The 17005-nt window shown below is 39.7% G+C and overlaps 1 protein-coding gene across 1 annotated transcript in view; it reads left to right on the top strand.

Annotated features, from left to right (window-relative positions):
• The window catches only part of CFAP58 (cilia and flagella associated protein 58), a 104020-nt gene extending 88733 nt beyond the window's left edge, over positions 1–15287 (top strand). Inside the window, exons 16-18 of the mRNA XM_002821133.6 lie at positions 7892–8011; positions 10265–10398; positions 14609–15287. Of these exons, the coding sequence (XP_002821179.2) occupies positions 7892–8011; positions 10265–10398; positions 14609–14717 (363 nt within the window). The 3' untranslated portion in view covers positions 14718–15287. The remainder of the gene's footprint in view (positions 1–7891; positions 8012–10264; positions 10399–14608) is intronic.
• The last annotated feature ends 1718 nt before the right edge of the window (positions 15288–17005 follow it).

The raw sequence follows: 17005 nt of genomic DNA on the forward strand, positions 1-17005 counted from the left end.
TTTTTTTTGAGATGGAGTCTTGCTCTGTCGCCCAGGCTGGAGTGCAGTGGCGTGATCTCAGCTCACTGCAAGCTCCGCCTTCCGGGTTCACGCCATTCTCCTTCTTCAGCCTCCTGAGTAGCTGGGACTACAGGCGCCCGCCACCACGCCTGGCTAATTTTTTGTATTTTTTTAGTAGCGACAGGGTTTCACCGTGTTAGCCAGGATGGTCTCGATCTCCTGACCTCCTGATCCACCCGCCTGGGCCTCCCAAAGTGCTGGGATTACAGGTGTGAGCCACCGCGCCCGGCCACTGATTTACTATTTTAAACAACTCCTCTTCTTCCCCTTTAAACATTTACTATCTACTCATGCTAACGTCTCCAGAGGAGACTGCTCTAGCATGTATCTATAGGTCCTTGTTTAGCTCCTTTTACCAAAAAATACCAAACACAATTCTATTTTGCATCTGAAGGGCTCTGTTCACCAAGAATAGGAAAAAAAAAATTCTTTGGAATAGCCAATTAAGTTGAATTTTAAAAAACCACATGAATGTGATTTGGTTGGGTTAGGACTCCATTCCTGTGTTCCCGGTAATCTGATACCCGTCCTTGAATCCTTGTAATTCATCCTCCCTATCCTTGCCAAGTTATTATTTGAATCCAATGATTTAGCTTCAAGGATTGAGCCCTCTCCAGTCCAAACATTTATAACCAGCAAAACCAAAGGAGAGGAGGCAACATGTAATCAGCAAATGTTTCTAGGGAATGAGGAGTTATGTCTGTTATCCGCTTAAGAGATGTACATCAATAACTATCAAATTCCCTCAAACAAATTCCTCCACGGTATTCAGATAAATTTAAGAAATTTAATCATCGTAGAGACAATGGATACTATTTAAAATGGATTAACTTCAAGTGGCTTTATCTATTCAATTTGTCCTTTGATAGTGAAGACCTTTTCAGATCCACAAATACAAATATTACTGTTACTTCTTCTCCCACCAAGATGCATCTGAAATATTTCCCTTTCCGTGGCCCACCAAATTGATATCATCTCCACTTTTGAAGTTACCTACACATGCATAGTACTCCTAGCACCTCTTTGGGAACCTGGCATGACTATTTTGTTTTATAATGACTTAGTTATTTGTTTTTCCATAACTGGATACTAAACTCTAGACCTTACTGATTATTTTTTGGTGGGGAGTGGACAGAGTCTCATTCTGTCACCCAGGCTGGAGTGCAGTGGAGCAATCTTGGCTCACTGCAACCTCCGCCTCCCGAGTTCAAGTGATTCTCCTGCCTCAGCTTCCCAAGTAGCTGGGATTACAGGCGCCTGCCACCATGCCCAGCTAATTTTTGTATTTTTTGTAGACAAGAGATTTCGCCATGTTGGCCAGGCTGGTCTCAAACTCCTGATCTCAAGTGATCTGCCTGCATCGGCCTCCCAAAGTGCTGGGATTACAGGCGTGAGCCACCGCACCCAGCTAACCTTACTGATCTTTGTGTGAACCTAGAACAGTCATGCACATAAGAGTTATTGCTAAATAAATACTTAGTTGACTTGAATTTCTCTGGACGTGTTTCATTACTGGCTTTAAGAAAAGTCAACACTATCATGATTTTTAATATGTGCAAATTCTTCACATGCATTAAATTGCTAGGTAAGGTGCAAAGGTAAAGCAAGCAAACAGTCTTGGTAACAATGTTCAGGCTAGCCTAGAGAATTACATACTTTGTACCAGATTTTACATACATATATTTGCATTTTGGAAATAAAGTCCCTTGCAAAAAGATCTCTCAAGAAAGCTTGTGTTGCTTACATCAGAAAGCACCAGAAGCATTTTTCCTATTGTTACAAAAATGGTGAAGGTTAGTGCATGCAAATTTCTCATATGCCTCATAAAACACTTACTCATCTACATCTAAAGCCAAGAACCGCTGTGTAACCAACTAGTTCCCTGCTCATAAGGAACTCGGCTGTGTAATTCTGTTTCATCACCAAATGCCAGCATTTCCTATCCTCTCCAGGGGGCTTTACTACTTCATGACATCATAAACAAGATGGGCCCAGAGTTCAGTTTAGCTGACATCTTCGTTATAAAGCCGATAAACAAGAAAGCCCCAGGGTATTAGGCATTATTTTTTTCTTTTCTGAGGCTAGATAGAAATGTAATATGTTTACAGAGTTTCTAATTTATTTTTCTGCTAATGAAAACAGGCATTTCCAGATAAATTAGGCAGTGTTCTAGAGTTGCTTTTATATATGGAGGGAAGTAATTTTGCTTAGAATTTTAAATGTAGCTTTTGTCTTTTGTTAAGAATTATGGATGGCAGTGGGGGGATGGAAAAAGGACTGAAACTAAGCAAAGAGGCAAAAATGTATTGCTTTTTTTTTTCAATTCTGGAAAAGAGTTATGTGTGCAATTAGGATTGCTGTGTTTAAGGAGGCTGTTTAAAAAGTCAACACATTATTTAGTTGAGGAATGTAGTTTAAGAGTTATGCTTACGGCTGGGCGCAGTGGCTCATGCCTGTAATCCCAGCACTTTGGGAGGCTGAGGAGGGCAGATCACGAGGTCAGGAGTTCGAGACCAGCCTGACCAACATGGTGAAACCCCATCTCTACTGAAAATATAAAAATAGCTGGGCGTGGTGGCACGCGCCTGTAATTCCAGCTACTCTGGAGGCTGAGGCAGGATAATCTCTTGAACCTGCGAGGCAGAGGTTGCAGCGAGCCGAGATCGTGCCATTGCACTCCAGGCTAGGCGACAGAATGAGACTCCATTTAAAAAAAAAAAAAAGTTATGCTCACATTTTTATATTTATGTGTATCAGTATGTACATGCACATACAAGTAGTCTTTTCAGAGCCAATTAATTTGAATACATTTGCAAGTCTTATGAATTAAAAAAAAATGTTTGAAACTACTTGAACTATCAGAAAACCTCTATAAAAATTTAAGAGATCAAGGCAAGGTTATACCTGATTTTCTGAGTTATACACAACATACATAATAAAAAAATATTGCTCAAAGTGATGGAACTCATAGCACCAGCTCAGTAAAGTGAATTATGCAAGCTCTGCTAACTGGAAGATGTTATTGAATGGTTTAATTCAGGTAAAAGTTCTCAACACAAATATATCTGTACCTGTATTGATGTATATAGGTAAAATACGATGGGCATAGTTTGCTGACCGTGTAATTGCAGTCAATGAAATTATTAAGCTTCCTCAATAGAATAAGGAGAGCACAACAGTAGGTGCGAGTTATGTAGAGAGAGATTCACCATGGTTCTGGCCTTAAAGGCTCAAAATTCAATTGGAGAGAAATAATGGGTTTATAAAGACAAAATATTGTTGGTAGTAACATGATATCTGTTGACATTTTGAGAAAGAGATTTTCTGTATATTCTGTGAAGTAGCTTCTCTCAGAAGTAGTGGTTATTGAATAAAAAAAATCAACATTATCTTGAACCCATTGGGTAAGGCTGGAGTGAAGGCAAGATGGTATCTCTTTCCTTGGAGTTCTTTGCACTCAAGCATCTGAGTGGGTAGCTTTTGCCCTGGTAGGTGTAGATAAGCATGTGTCTTTGGTCTGGAGGAAAGCTGCCTGTTTTGCTTGAGTCAGCTTGTTCACAGGGTGAGGCGATTCTTCCCAACTCTCACCCAAGCAAACTGATGACTCCAGGGTGAGCAGAATCAATGCACTGGCATTTGCCAAATACAGATTCAGATGAAAATGGAATAAATGAGTTCCTCTCAGTCAGTTATTGCTTCGTGTAGGCGAGCTGAGGAAGAAGGGGTGCTGAGGTGCACGTTGAATGTGAACTACCTCCTGTTTTCAGCTGAAGATATAAACAGACAGTGATTATAAAACTGTAGCTTGGTGGGGAAAGGAGTTCTGTGAGAAACTCAATTTCTCCCTCTGAATTGTACCTGGAATAGCACTGACTCTTATTTGCATAGGCTGTTCAGAATATGTCTGGAATTTCCATTGTGAGGTTATAGACTGTCACCATGTAATAACAGCATTATTGGAAGCTAATACTGTAATTAATTTCTTACTACCATACTCAGCTGATATTGACAATGAGATGTGCAATTACCCAGCATAACTTGGCAGATTCTTCACAGCAACAGAATTTATAATCACATCTGATGGCCTGTCCAATGGAGAGAATAGGATGTCTAGGAAGAGGCTATTATTTCAAGGATGGACATAGTATGGTTGCTGCTCTCAAGACATGCTTAGCCAAAGAGAAAGCTAGTAGTTTGGTATTAGTAGTTGAGCTTGATTCCAGTATAGCTGTTCATACAACAGTGAGGCATGCTACAAAGTGATATTGCTGTGCATCACCAGCAAACTCTGAATAAAAGAAATGCCAAACTGAAGATGCAATCTTTTGTTGGTGGGGAAATAATATACTCTTTATGATTTTCTTATGATGTTTCATTGACATATGGTGCTTCTAACCAAGTGACAAATTAATTGACTAAAGAGAAATGGATGTGGCTTAATGAAGAAGGACAGGATATGTATTATAAGGCAGCTGGTTCTGCCACTGCTGGCTTATGGAGACAATATACATTGGACAGCTAATGAGTCTCTGTTGCATAAGATAGATTCTCTTTATAATAGAATTGCACGCTTTGTCTCTAAATGGGGTTATTATACACACCATTGCACAATGTTTGAAGAGCTTGGTTGGCCCTTGTAGAGGGTTACGAGAGAAATAAATTGGAAGACAGTTGTACTGAAGACCTTCAATCCATCAAACATTTCATATTTATCTAAATTACTAGCACATTCTCCAAAAATATGAATCTGTATGATACACAAGGCTAGAATGTTAATGCTGACCAGACTTTGCTTTATCAGACAGGTTTTCTGCTGTAAGCATTGACCAAAATTCACGCACAGTGAAGCCGGGCAATACACATTCCAACCACTGCCCCCATTCCCTTTGCCTCTGCTCTTCATGTATTCCACTATCTTAGTCCCTGAAGTTTCATTTGTTATTTCTTCTATCCACCATGAACACACAGGGCTCACTTGCCCTGGGTTATTTAATTCTCAGAACTTTTTGACTTTGACTACCCAGACAGTTTTAGTGGTAATTCAGTTTCTTCACTTTTCTCCATACTTGTGGGCCCTCACAGTTCAGTTGCTCAGCTATTCTTTACAATAAATCCATTTCAATTAAGGTTACAGCCTAGAAAGAAATACTAGGCTGGATGTGGTGGCTCAGGCTTGTAATCACAGCACTTTGGGAGGCTGAGGTGAGTGGATAAAATGAGCCCAGGAGTTGGAGACCAGCCTGGGCAACATAGCGAGACCCTGCCTCTACAGAAAGTACAAAAATTAGCCAAGCATGGTGGTGCATGCCTATAGTCCCAGCTACTTGGGAGGCTGAGGTGAGAGGATTGCTTGAGTCCGGGAGGTTGAGGCTGCAGTGAGCTATGATTGTGCCACTGTACTCCAGCCTGAGTGACAGAGTGAGACCCAGTCTCAAAAAAAAAAAAAAAAAAAAAAAAAAAAAAAAACCAAAAGAACAAAAAGGAAAGAAACAAAATATTGGAAGTGATGAAGAAGACAGGATAAATGACAACATCATTCACTCTGTGTCAGAAGACTGTGCTTTCTGTTAGAGGACATGGCAGGGCTTATTCAGATGGTGTAGATGGGGAGATGGAGGAGGTGAGTCATGCTCTTACCATCATTACTCTCTAATGTGGCTTTGAACCTGATTCCACTTTCTGGCTTGATTCTTCTATCCATGATATCATGTAGATGGAATTTTGTAGCTCAATTTTGCCCAAATATTTTCAGGGTGATACCATGTCTTTGAACCCCAGGGGAAGTTTTGCACAGGAAAAGTGATTCTTGGGGTTTATCATCACTAGGTTTTTGACTTGCCAACGGACTGTGGAGGCACCATTAATTCCTGCTGATGCTGAGATCCTCACCTATGTGGTGAGGTGACGATATTTTGTTTCTTTCAAATTTTCTTCTCTGTGTCTTTCTCCTCTCAACCTACCAAGAGTAATTGAAGAGAATTACACCTGTGAAACACTTCAAGTTGCTTGGAGTAAGATGGTCTTTTCAGTTTAAGACATTATTATATTCCAAACCAGATTGCTTTCTCTCTGTCATTGTGAGGTTCTTTCCTGTGCAAGTCTATCTGTAGTCTGGTATAGAGAAAGGTGAGCTGAAAGAAATGGACAAAACTGTTTCATGGGCTTCTCCACATATTTATTACTCTCTCCAAATTGAATCTTGAAACCTTGTCAGAAGTGTTATTTTCCCAACAGAGCAGGTGTTAAGTGTCTCTAGAAAATAAACTCACCTCCTGATATCTTTCTCATTGCTTGCTACATCTATTTACTGTGAAGATTATATTGTAAGGTGTGACAGGAGGTGTTGTACAGCAAGGGAAGATCATCACTTTGTAATTCGATTTGTTCAAGTTCTCTTCTTTTGCACGGGCTTTTGGATTTCCTTGTCATTTCTGGAATTTCTTAAATGGTGACTATTGTTTTCATATGTGTTTTTCCCAGAGCTTATTCCATCCAAATACTTTTTAAGTTGCATACACTCTTCTATAAGTAGAGCTATGTTTTTGTGATGAAGTTTCAATAATTTGGCCACGGAAAAGGAAAAACCAAAACAAATGGTAACAATGACTAGTTAATGATTTTTCTTTCACCTGACTTTTTATGACTTTTATATTTTCTGCTAAAAACAGATTATTTGATAACAATACTAAGAATACTTAGCTGTAGGCAAAAATTAATATCCATTTGACTGAATGTTTCATTTAATGAGAGGGCTTGTGCTTACCACAATTATCTTAAGGAAATAAATGTGTACAGAGACTAATGAGTAGACACACTAGACTTTATCAATGTTTATTCAAATTATTGCAGTTTAGTGATTTGGAAATCTAGAATTGAGATGCTTTAGAAAGAAATCTTTGCTTGTATGTAATTTCTTTAGTTCAAGGGTCGGAAAACACTTTACAAGCAATTAAACTCTAGGATTCAAATGGGGATTTCACATTGTTTATTGTTTAAATAAAGTTACAGAATTACCATTTGCTTAGGGTTTCTAGAAAATCCTTTCTTTTAGGTCTACAAATATCCATACCCAAGTTTCCTCGGATATTTACCTCTTCCCTCAAGACATTTTCAGGTTTCTTTTCTTCCCATGCCATCATATTTCTTTTCTTTTTTTTTCAGACAGGGCTTGGAGTGCAGTGGTACATAGCTCATTGCTCCCTCGATCTCCTGGGCTCAAATGATCTTCTCACCTCAGCCTCCTAAGTAGCTGGGACTACAGGCATGCACCAAAATGTCTGGCTAATTTTTGTATTTTTCTTTTTTTCCTCTCTCTCTCTCTCTTTTTTTTAAATAGAACCAGGTCTCACTATGTTGCCCATGTTGGTCTTGAACTCCTGGCCTCAAGCGACCCTCCTGCCTCGGCCTCACAATGTGCTGGGATCGCAGGCATGAGCCACTGCACCAAGCTATTAGATTTCTTGAAAAACTCTCCTTTTTATTTCTTCCTCCAACCAATTCCTCCAACCAGAGTCAGTCACTCCCTCCTTTTCCTGGCAAGATCTTCTACCCTGCCCTTGTCTCCCAGTCCTTGTGATCTTATGTTCAGGTAGAGAGGAACTTTCTCTTACTCATTGTCTTATTTCTTGACATCCAAATGCTGAGCACATTCCCGGCCCTTCATAAGGATTGTTTCAATGCGTGACTGAATGAATCTGTGAGTGAATGTGATCACTGTGGAGCTGGGAAGTAGCTTGGGCCACTCCCAAATTGTGCTGGCCATGCAGTGAAAGGCATTTTCCCTGTTTTGACGGTGCTGCTTATCTCTGCTCCTGGTTCTGCTCTCCACTAGGAAAAGGAGAAACTCTACATGGAACTAAAGCACGTCTTGGCCCGCCAGCCTGGACCTGAGGCCGCGGAACAGCTGAAGCTGTACCGACGCACACTGCATGACAAGAAGCAGCAGCTGAAAGTAAGTGGTAGCCCCTGTTCCTTCCTGGTGCCAGGGCAGCCACACTGTGGGGAGCACACCTGGACAAGTCCACTGCCTCCACACAATAAGCCAGTCTCTCAATACCACGATCCTCTGAGGTCAGCTCTCTTAGAGCTCTAGTCTAGGATGAGCCGGCAGACCTCAGAGCTACCCTTCTCTTCCTGGACTATTAGACAGCACCATTCTCCATTTCCAGAAAGAGGCAGGTGAGCAAGAGAGGAAAAGATGATGACAACAAAATGGAAATGTGGGGACAGGGTTTGTATGGATGATCTTGAGATGATTTATTAGAGGACTTGAAGGGCAAGGAGGAGCAAAGGAAATATTTTAACACCATTGACCAACTGAAGCAGACCGCCGTGCCACGGTGGGTCCCTGGTATTCCATCCCATCTGAAATAAACATACACAGAAGAAGTCCAGCCACTCCCAGCCCTGAGGGCCTTGCTTCCTGACCAGCTGTCAAATATGTAACCAGGAAAGGGAAATAAAGTCAGGCAAGATTTTTTGATAGTGTGATTCCCTTCTAAGTCACATAAGACCCTCAGTTGCAGAGATATGGAGTGTTTTACTTTTACATGTGCCTTTTTAAAGTTTTCTCAAAAATTGTGCATGTTCACACTATATTTTGAGCTTCACCTTCTAAGCGAGTACTTAGATATTCTTGGCATATTGGGGAAGTTTTACACACACAGCACAGGATGAAGTATGTGCCAGTTGAATTCTGGCACTTCCTGCCCAATGAGGATAATAATCGTTGACATTCTGCCTGGGGTAAAATATATGCCGCCCTACTAGTATAGCCCTAACCCCTTCAAAAATAGGACATTGTAAAACTGCATCCTTTTATTTTAAAAGGGCAAATGAAACAAGTCTAATTAGAGCATTAATTTTCAATTTGTCACTCTGAATGTTCATTTCACATGAGTATCTTGAGACATAATTTGAGTTTTGCATAGGACATAATCTTTTGATTATTTGTTCCTTTAAACAATTGAATATTTTAAACAAAACAAATTATTTTCTTGTTTTCTCAGAGGTAGATATAGATTAGAAAAGCACAGAGCTGTCTTATTCACACAGAGCTCCGGATTGCCTTCAAAGGCTCACAGGAGCCTTTTGTGGATTTAACCCTTTATCTCAGGAAATCCAGATTTTTTGCTCAAATGAAATGTGACCCCTCATGAAGAGGTTTAGAGGTGGGTGGTACTGAGCATGTCTGCCAGTTTGTCCTTGATACTTACCTACTCTTTTAGGAAATTCCACATTCATTGTTTAGAAGGAGGGTCTTTGATTCTAAGAGTTTAACTGTTGAGACAGGTTTTTTTTTTTTTTTTTTTCCAGCATGAAAATTACATTCTTTAGCCCATGATAACATAGTCAGAATCATTTTCACAGCAGTGAAGAAGAAAGAGTTCAGAAGCAGATGAACACTAAGAAGGCTAAGATCTCCCTTTTATGCAAATCTTTAAAATAGCAAGCAAGAGGAAAAATAAATCCAGCCTATTGCATGCGTGTTAGAACAGTAGCCTTCCTTTTCTCTTTTTGGTTTTGGTGGGGAGCACACCCCAGCTTTGGCATGCGCTATGTCCTATGCAGATGAGTGAATTCCCGCTCTTCTTGTCCAGCCCAAGACCAGCAGCACCTACTGAACACAGCAATGGAAGGAAGCAGATAGTCAGGCTTTGAAGAGTCCCAAAGAACACAGTAAAGAGGGGATAGGCATTCAGCAGCATCACAACCCTGGAAAACACATAAATTGAATGCTTAGTTAGCAGTGATGGCAGGATGACTTCAGAATAATTTTTTTCATAATCCTCAGATGAATCACATGCTCTAGTGATGTTTTTCTTGAATACTTTCTTTTTTTTAAGGCTTTAAAAGCAATTTTAGACTGTGTGTCTGGGAGTTTTTCTGTCTCTATTCATGATATTCCTTGAAGCACATTAGACCATTCATCTGTGAGCCTGTTTGAATGTTGTCTAACAGTTCTCCTTTTAAGTGGGGGAATGATATTTTATTTAAAGTTGTAACCTGATGATGCATCTTCAGCCCTCAGCCAGGTTTCTACTCAGATGTGGACCCTGAGCTGGTGGAAGCATGCAGATTAATTGTGAAACCTGGGCATTGTTTTGCAACTCTAGCTCCACTGTGGTAAATGGTAGCAGATTAAAAGATTTCTCAGAAAAGGATATTGTATCTTTTGTTAATGCTGCTTTATTTGCCATGTTAGGTTTTGTCTTCAGAATTGAATATGTATGAAGTACAGAGCAAAGAATATAAATATGAGGTGGAGAAACTTACCAATGAGCTCCAGAATTTAAAGAAGAAATACCTCGCTCAGAAACGTAAAGAACAACTTCAAAAGTAAGAATTAGTCAAATGTCCTAATTTTGTTGTGCCTATTATCTGCGCAGAAGAAAATATTTGGTGAACAGTCACAGAGTTGCAAGTTTCACTGGGGTAAACTAAATCACAGGGTAAACAAATGACATTCTACAGGTCACTAACTAAGTTTGTATCAGAGCAAGATCAGTGTCTCATCTGATACTGAGTCCTCTCCTTGGGATTCTAACAGGGATCCATTAATATCTACTCATTGGTGGATCTACCATGGAGCACAGGAAATGTAATACGACTTTTCCCCCCACACTAGTCTATGGTTTGGAGATAATAATGTCATAACTATGTTTGCAAATGAGGTTCAAAATCAGCCTTGTACAGCATATTCACATTTAAAACCACTTGTGCTTTTGCTAAGGGACCAGGGCTTAGTAAAGCTGTTCTTTCTAATGATGCCCCTGTACCACTGTAACTACTAGCAGTTCACCTATGTTTTATTTATTTATCTATTTATTTATTTATTTTTGATTTTTTTTTGTAGCAACAGGGTCTTGCTATGTTGCCCAGGCTTGTCTTGAACTCCTGACCTCAAACAGTCCTCCTGCCTCAGCCTCCCAAAATGTTGAGATTACAGGGTGAGCCAAAGTGTCCTGCCTGCCTAGGTTTTTAGACAGTTATTATCTCTGAACCATCTTCTATGTCTAGTGACTGACTTCAGCATCTGCTGTGGAGGGTTGATGTGACCTATTCTTCTAGGAGATGATAATGAAGAGGTGAGATAAACATTTTGGGTTTCAGGATGCTCCCATGTTGAAAAACAAAAGTTCTCTTCACATTGTTAGTATTATTTGCCTGATCCCAGGGTGAAAATGGGGGCCCAAATGAATCAGATTTGAAACGAACTAGTTTTGAAACTTGGTTTGGCTGCGTGACATTGCCAAAATCATCCAGTTAATTTTGTAGTGACTCACATTATGGGCTGAAATTCATGGTTGGTACTTATCCACATGGACATTTCGGGGACATGGTGAAATATGGCTTGAGTGCATTTGCCTGTGATTCGTTAGTAGCAAAGTTATATAAAGTAACTGGATGCAAATTCATTTGCCAGTAAAAGTCTGCCCTTCTTGTAAATCAGAATACTCCCCTGTTCCACATTTAGATGCCAGTTCCGTGGTAGAGTAAAATACTGCTATAATTTAGATAAGTCCATCTTAATGTGTAGGTCTACCAACTATCTGTCTGGTTCAGAATCACTAGTGAGATTTATTAAACATGCAGGTTCCCAGGCCATATTTCCAGATACTTGGATTCAGCAGGCTCTGGAAACCTGCAATTTAATAAGCTTCTCAGGTGATTTTCATGCACAGTGAAGCTTCAGAACCACTAATATTAACAATGTAAATTAAATGAATGCTGGAGTGGAAACACTGTATTTTTCTTTTAGGATATCAAGGTTGTGCTCATAAAATGTCAACCTGGTTAATTTCCACATGAAGCAGGTGTCTAACTCAATGGTCTTCAAGCTCTTTGATTGTGCACCCTTATCAGTAAAACTCTTTTTTTGAGACAGAGTCTTACTGTGTCACCCAGGCTGGAGTGCAGTGGCACCATCTTGGCTCACTCTGCCTCCGGGGTTCAAGCCATTCTCATGTCTCAGCCTCCCAAGTATCTGGGATGACAAGCATGAGCCAACATGCCCAGCTAATTTTTTTTTTTTGTATTTTTAGTAGAGACAGTGTTTTGTCATGTTGGCCAGGCTGGTCTCGAACTCCTGGCCCCAAGTGATCTGCTGGCCTTGGCCTCCCAAAGTGCTGGGATTACAGGCATGAGCCACTGTGCCCTGCCAGTAAAACATTTTTGAACTTGCAGATCCCCTCATGCATATGCATATATCTTTTAAATAATTTTAAAATTTCAGAATAGTTTTAGATTTACCTGCAATGTATTTTAATTTATAAATTATATGCAGATACCATTGTCAGTTTGTAACTCTTAGTAAGGCATAATTTTTAAATTTTAAAGATAAAAGTATTAATAGATTTATTTATTAATAGATAAATAAAATAATAAGAAATAATAATTAATAGAATAGAAATAAAAGAAAATAATCAATTAATAGAATTAATAGAATAATATTTTCTTTCTACCCACAATGGATCATCTCATTCATTTTCTAAAGTTTGTACACCCCATTTGGAGACCGATGGTCTAGTTTACACTGTTACAAACAGCTAGCTTGGCTGTTTATTATCTTTCTAGAGCTGATTAATTTTCTTGCCTTGACCCTGGGGTTTGGCCTAGTCTTCTTTGACATTACTGACTGCTAATCTTGCTCCCTCTTCTGCCCCAAAGTTCGATGGACACAGAGAGTGTGAGCTGTCCAGATATTGGCTCAGCCCTTCTTGATGGGCCCATCCACTAGCACTGTGCTGCCCAGCCGTGTGCCACTTGTGGCCAATTAGATTTAAACAAATTACTGTGAAATCAGTTACTCAGTCTCACTAGTCACATTTCAAGTGCTTAATAGCCACATGTGGCTAGTGGCTGGTATAATAGAAAGTTCAATTGGGCAGTCCTAGAAAGTTCTAGAAAGCTCTAGAATCTTTGCCTTTACCTGTCCTCTTCTTGTCCTTACACGCTTATTACTAGTAGCCACTCTGACCTAGTTAGGGTTCCATTGGTGGTTCCATCTACTTGGGAGTCCATAAACTGGTAGACAGAGATTAGTTCATAGGAGAATAGCAAAAAAGATGCTGAAGAAAAAAATACGAAGAGGTAAGAACAAAAGTGCTGAGATGGTATAGACTGGAAGGAAGAAGGCTGAGGGAGTCATTATAATGGTCTATAAATACGTTAAAAAGATAATATAAAGGAGACAGTATTCCCATTAGTCAGTTTAGACCAAGCCAGAAGCATTAAGCTTAAGCTCCTTCAGAAAAAGAAAATTCAGTTTATTTAAGGCGAGAGAGGGCAGGCAGAGGGGGGAGTGCTGCCGCCTCTAACACCAGTCAAGAGCCAGACGAGTTGCCAAAGTACAGGAAAGAATTTGCTTTGCTGGATCCACTCAAGGCTAAAGCTTTTGTCCTGTTTATGGAGAATGGTTTTTCACAATAATGAAATCAATTCTACTGAGAGACAGATGGGTTGATTACCAATCCTCTACAGGTTCTCTCCCAATGGAATAATTTAGAATAATCTCTGTGGATGTTCTCTCCACATATGCCCTTTACAAAATAGCAACTCTTATCATTTTGTACCTTTTACCTTCTTTTGTTTTTCTTAAACACCCCTCTGCTCACACTGTGATCCCAAACTGCACCTGCCACTTCCCGTCTACCCTACTCCACATCCCCAGGCTGATCTACAGTCTGCAGTACCAGATTCTTTTCCAAAAGATAGTTTGTTCCCCTAGGGTGAGTCATTCATAATTGTCCAATCTAATTGGTTTTGCTCTTAGCAGTTTGCTTAATTTTTATTGTTTAACAGGGATTCCAAAGGTGTTTTCTTTAAGACCCCAACTATATGATAACTTGTGTAGATCTAGGTTACTTCTGCAGGAAACATGAATATGAGTGTGTGTGTGTGTGTGTGTGTGTGTGTGTGTGTGTATTTAAAGGACATCTATATAGAAGTTACATTGTTGATTTTAGGGCAGAATTCCCTCATCCATTGCCAAAAATACTATTTATCTTCCCCAGCTTTTCTTGTATCTTAAACTATTTCTAGTAATAATGGTTGCTTGTCTAGGGTTACAGGAAAATTTGTGTTTTATAAATGTCCAAGTTTGATGAAGATACCTTGTGTGTAGTAAATATTTATGAGTTTCTACCAGAATTTTGCAATATAAAAGTTGATAAATGATGAATTAGTCATTATAATTGAGCCAAGAAAAAGATTCTTCTGACTGATCTTTGGAGCTAAACAAATGTTTTATAAAACAGGAAGATGATTCCAAGTCAGAAGTCACCAAATACATAGTGTTTGAGTTATAATGAGGTCTTCTGTTCATATTTAAATAAACATTAGGAGAGCATATTTTGCATTTAATTGTCTTGCCCTAATTTTATGTTTTATTGGTGAACACCTAATTAGATTTAAACAACTACCTTGTCTAAAACTAGAAGCTGTAATCAAAGTAGTTTTCAGTGGCTAACACACCCTAGGATCATCAAATGTCAAACTTAGACAAAAAGGATGTTAAGGAAGCTAACTTTCACCTCCTCTCTTACAGAAACAAGGACACAGCATCCATGGATAACGCCTTCTTAATGGTCAAACCAAATGGCCCTGGTTTTACTGGGGGTGGATTTCCTCTCAGGTCAACCAAAATGAAGTTCTAACCTGAAGCTGCTGGCTGTTTCCAGTTGAACAACTCATGAAATCTGCTCTGGGACATTTTGGGGGAATCTCAAAGTCCTTGGATCATAGAATTGAGTGCTGAGAATCCAGGATGGAAAGAAATGCAGAACTATCATAGTCACATACATATAAGAGGGATGGTGTTTTGTCTGGTCCACGTTGATATTAACAGATCATAATTCTCTCTGTTCAGTTAGGCTGACCTATTGCATGAAGCAAATCTTTTGTTGCTACCCCATTGATTGAAATGTACTAGACCTTAATTTCTTTATTACAGACATTGGCGTACTTGAAGGTTTTATATTTAAAAGTATTTTTGGAATGCAATGCGTCCCCTCTCACCTTATTAGCAAGAATCTATTTTAATTATTCCTCATTAACAAGTCATTGCATGAGATGAGAAAGAAGGACAAACTCTTAAGAATTTAAAAAGTGTTTTGAGAATGATTTCTATGTGGAATTTCTTTTCAGGCCTGGAATAGGAAAATCTATTCCAAAGAGACACACTAATAAATACTTCATTATAAAAAATAAAAAAGAATCTTTGTAGAGATTTTGATCCTTGCTTTGGTAGAGTATGTAATTAAAGTTTAAAGCTACTGTGAGAAATGTTTAACAAGAGCATTTGATTCACAGGAACCGAGACCATGAAATGAGAGATTTGGGCTGGTCTCTTATCCTTTCTAGGCCTCTGTCCTCCTCCTAGACTTGAGAACACAGTCATTTAGCATAGGCATCTGTTTGGCTCCCAGGCTGCCAGCGTTTTGAGCCATTGAATCCATTGTGATTTTTTGTTGTTGAAGCCACAGTTATTGGGGCATCCATTCAAAGTTTTCTTATTAAGAGGTTTCATTCAGTTATATTGTGTGAGGACACTCTGTCCATCTCTCTCACAATAACTTGACTTCTGTATTTTGAAAAAATTTTTGAGGAGTAGCTCAGGGATGAACAAGCACAGTGTTAATGGGTCATAACATTCCCCTTATGCCAAGGGACCAAGATTTCCCTTGTGCAGAGCAGGAGTGTTAATGACCTGAGATGTTTGTTTAAACCACACACGGAGGTGGGACTTCAGAGGGACCTTCTGGATGTCCTGCGTCCCTTCAGTTCACTACGTGCCAGTCTCCACTCTTAAATGAGGTTCTCCAGAAGCAAAACAAAGACATTGGTGTCAATGAAAGTGATTTATTATGAAGTGATCCGAGGAAAACCAGTAAGAGGATGGTGAAATAAGACAGGGAAGAGAAGGAGGCCGAGAAGAGTGCAATATTATATCCAGTTCCATGATGGGAGACTTTGGCTCCATCTTGCAGGAGAGCTCTGGAGACAATGTAATCACATCTCAGAGTTGTCTCCAGGAGGAGTGAGGGGCTGGGGTATATCTCCTATGCTGTTTGTCATTGGCCAAAGACTGCTCTGGAGGGACCCCTCTGGTTCTCTGTCTGCAGGCAAAGCAGGCTTTGGCAGTTTGGTGGCAGCCCTCAGACAGAGACTACAGGTGCTGACTCTTGGAGGTGAAAGTGGTTAAGGGCTCAGGGGGAAATGAGTTGGGTAGTGTCACCCTCTGCTTCTCCCAAATGGGCCCAGTGAGAGAACACTTACAGATGGAAAGCAGCCTCCAGTGTAGCTGATAATGTTTTGAAGAGGGTGATCATCAGCTCTTTGGGCACCATACAGGGATATAGAGGATGGGACTGTACCCTAGAGAATTTACCAAGAGCATTTTAAATCTAAAAAAATCACAATGGGGCTGTTTCTGTTTTTGAAAATCACTGATGATATCTTCCCTCAGAGCCAACCATACTTTGGTTAGACAAAAGACTTTTGCAGGTAAGGTAAGGCAGTTATGACACATATACAGCCCTGGAGATTTTCCCATCTATCCTGAGGCATTTTAAAGCATAGTCATAGCCCACTTTATTCTGAGTCCTTGGGTGGCTTCATAAGAGGTTCACTTCTATAGGGCAACGGAGTCTGGTCTTTGATCTATCCCAGTATGGCAAAGACTCTGGAGACAGATTCTGGGTTCAAATCCTGGCTCATCATAACAACAGGTTGTTCTAAGGATTAAATGAGTTAATGCATGTAAGCTTAGGACAATGTCAGGCACATAGTACTGTTCAGTAAACATCTGCCATTATTACCATTATATAAGAGATACCAAATATTTTAGAATTAGAGAAGAAAACTTGTTACATAATACTTGTCAACTGTAAAGGTGACTCTAATCCTCATTTAAAGGGTGAATGACACGAAAATGAAGCTGGAT

This window comes from Pongo abelii, chromosome 8, assembly GCF_028885655.2.
Source record: "Pongo abelii isolate AG06213 chromosome 8, NHGRI_mPonAbe1-v2.0_pri, whole genome shotgun sequence".
NCBI classification, from domain to species: Eukaryota; Metazoa; Chordata; class Mammalia; order Primates; family Hominidae; genus Pongo; species Pongo abelii.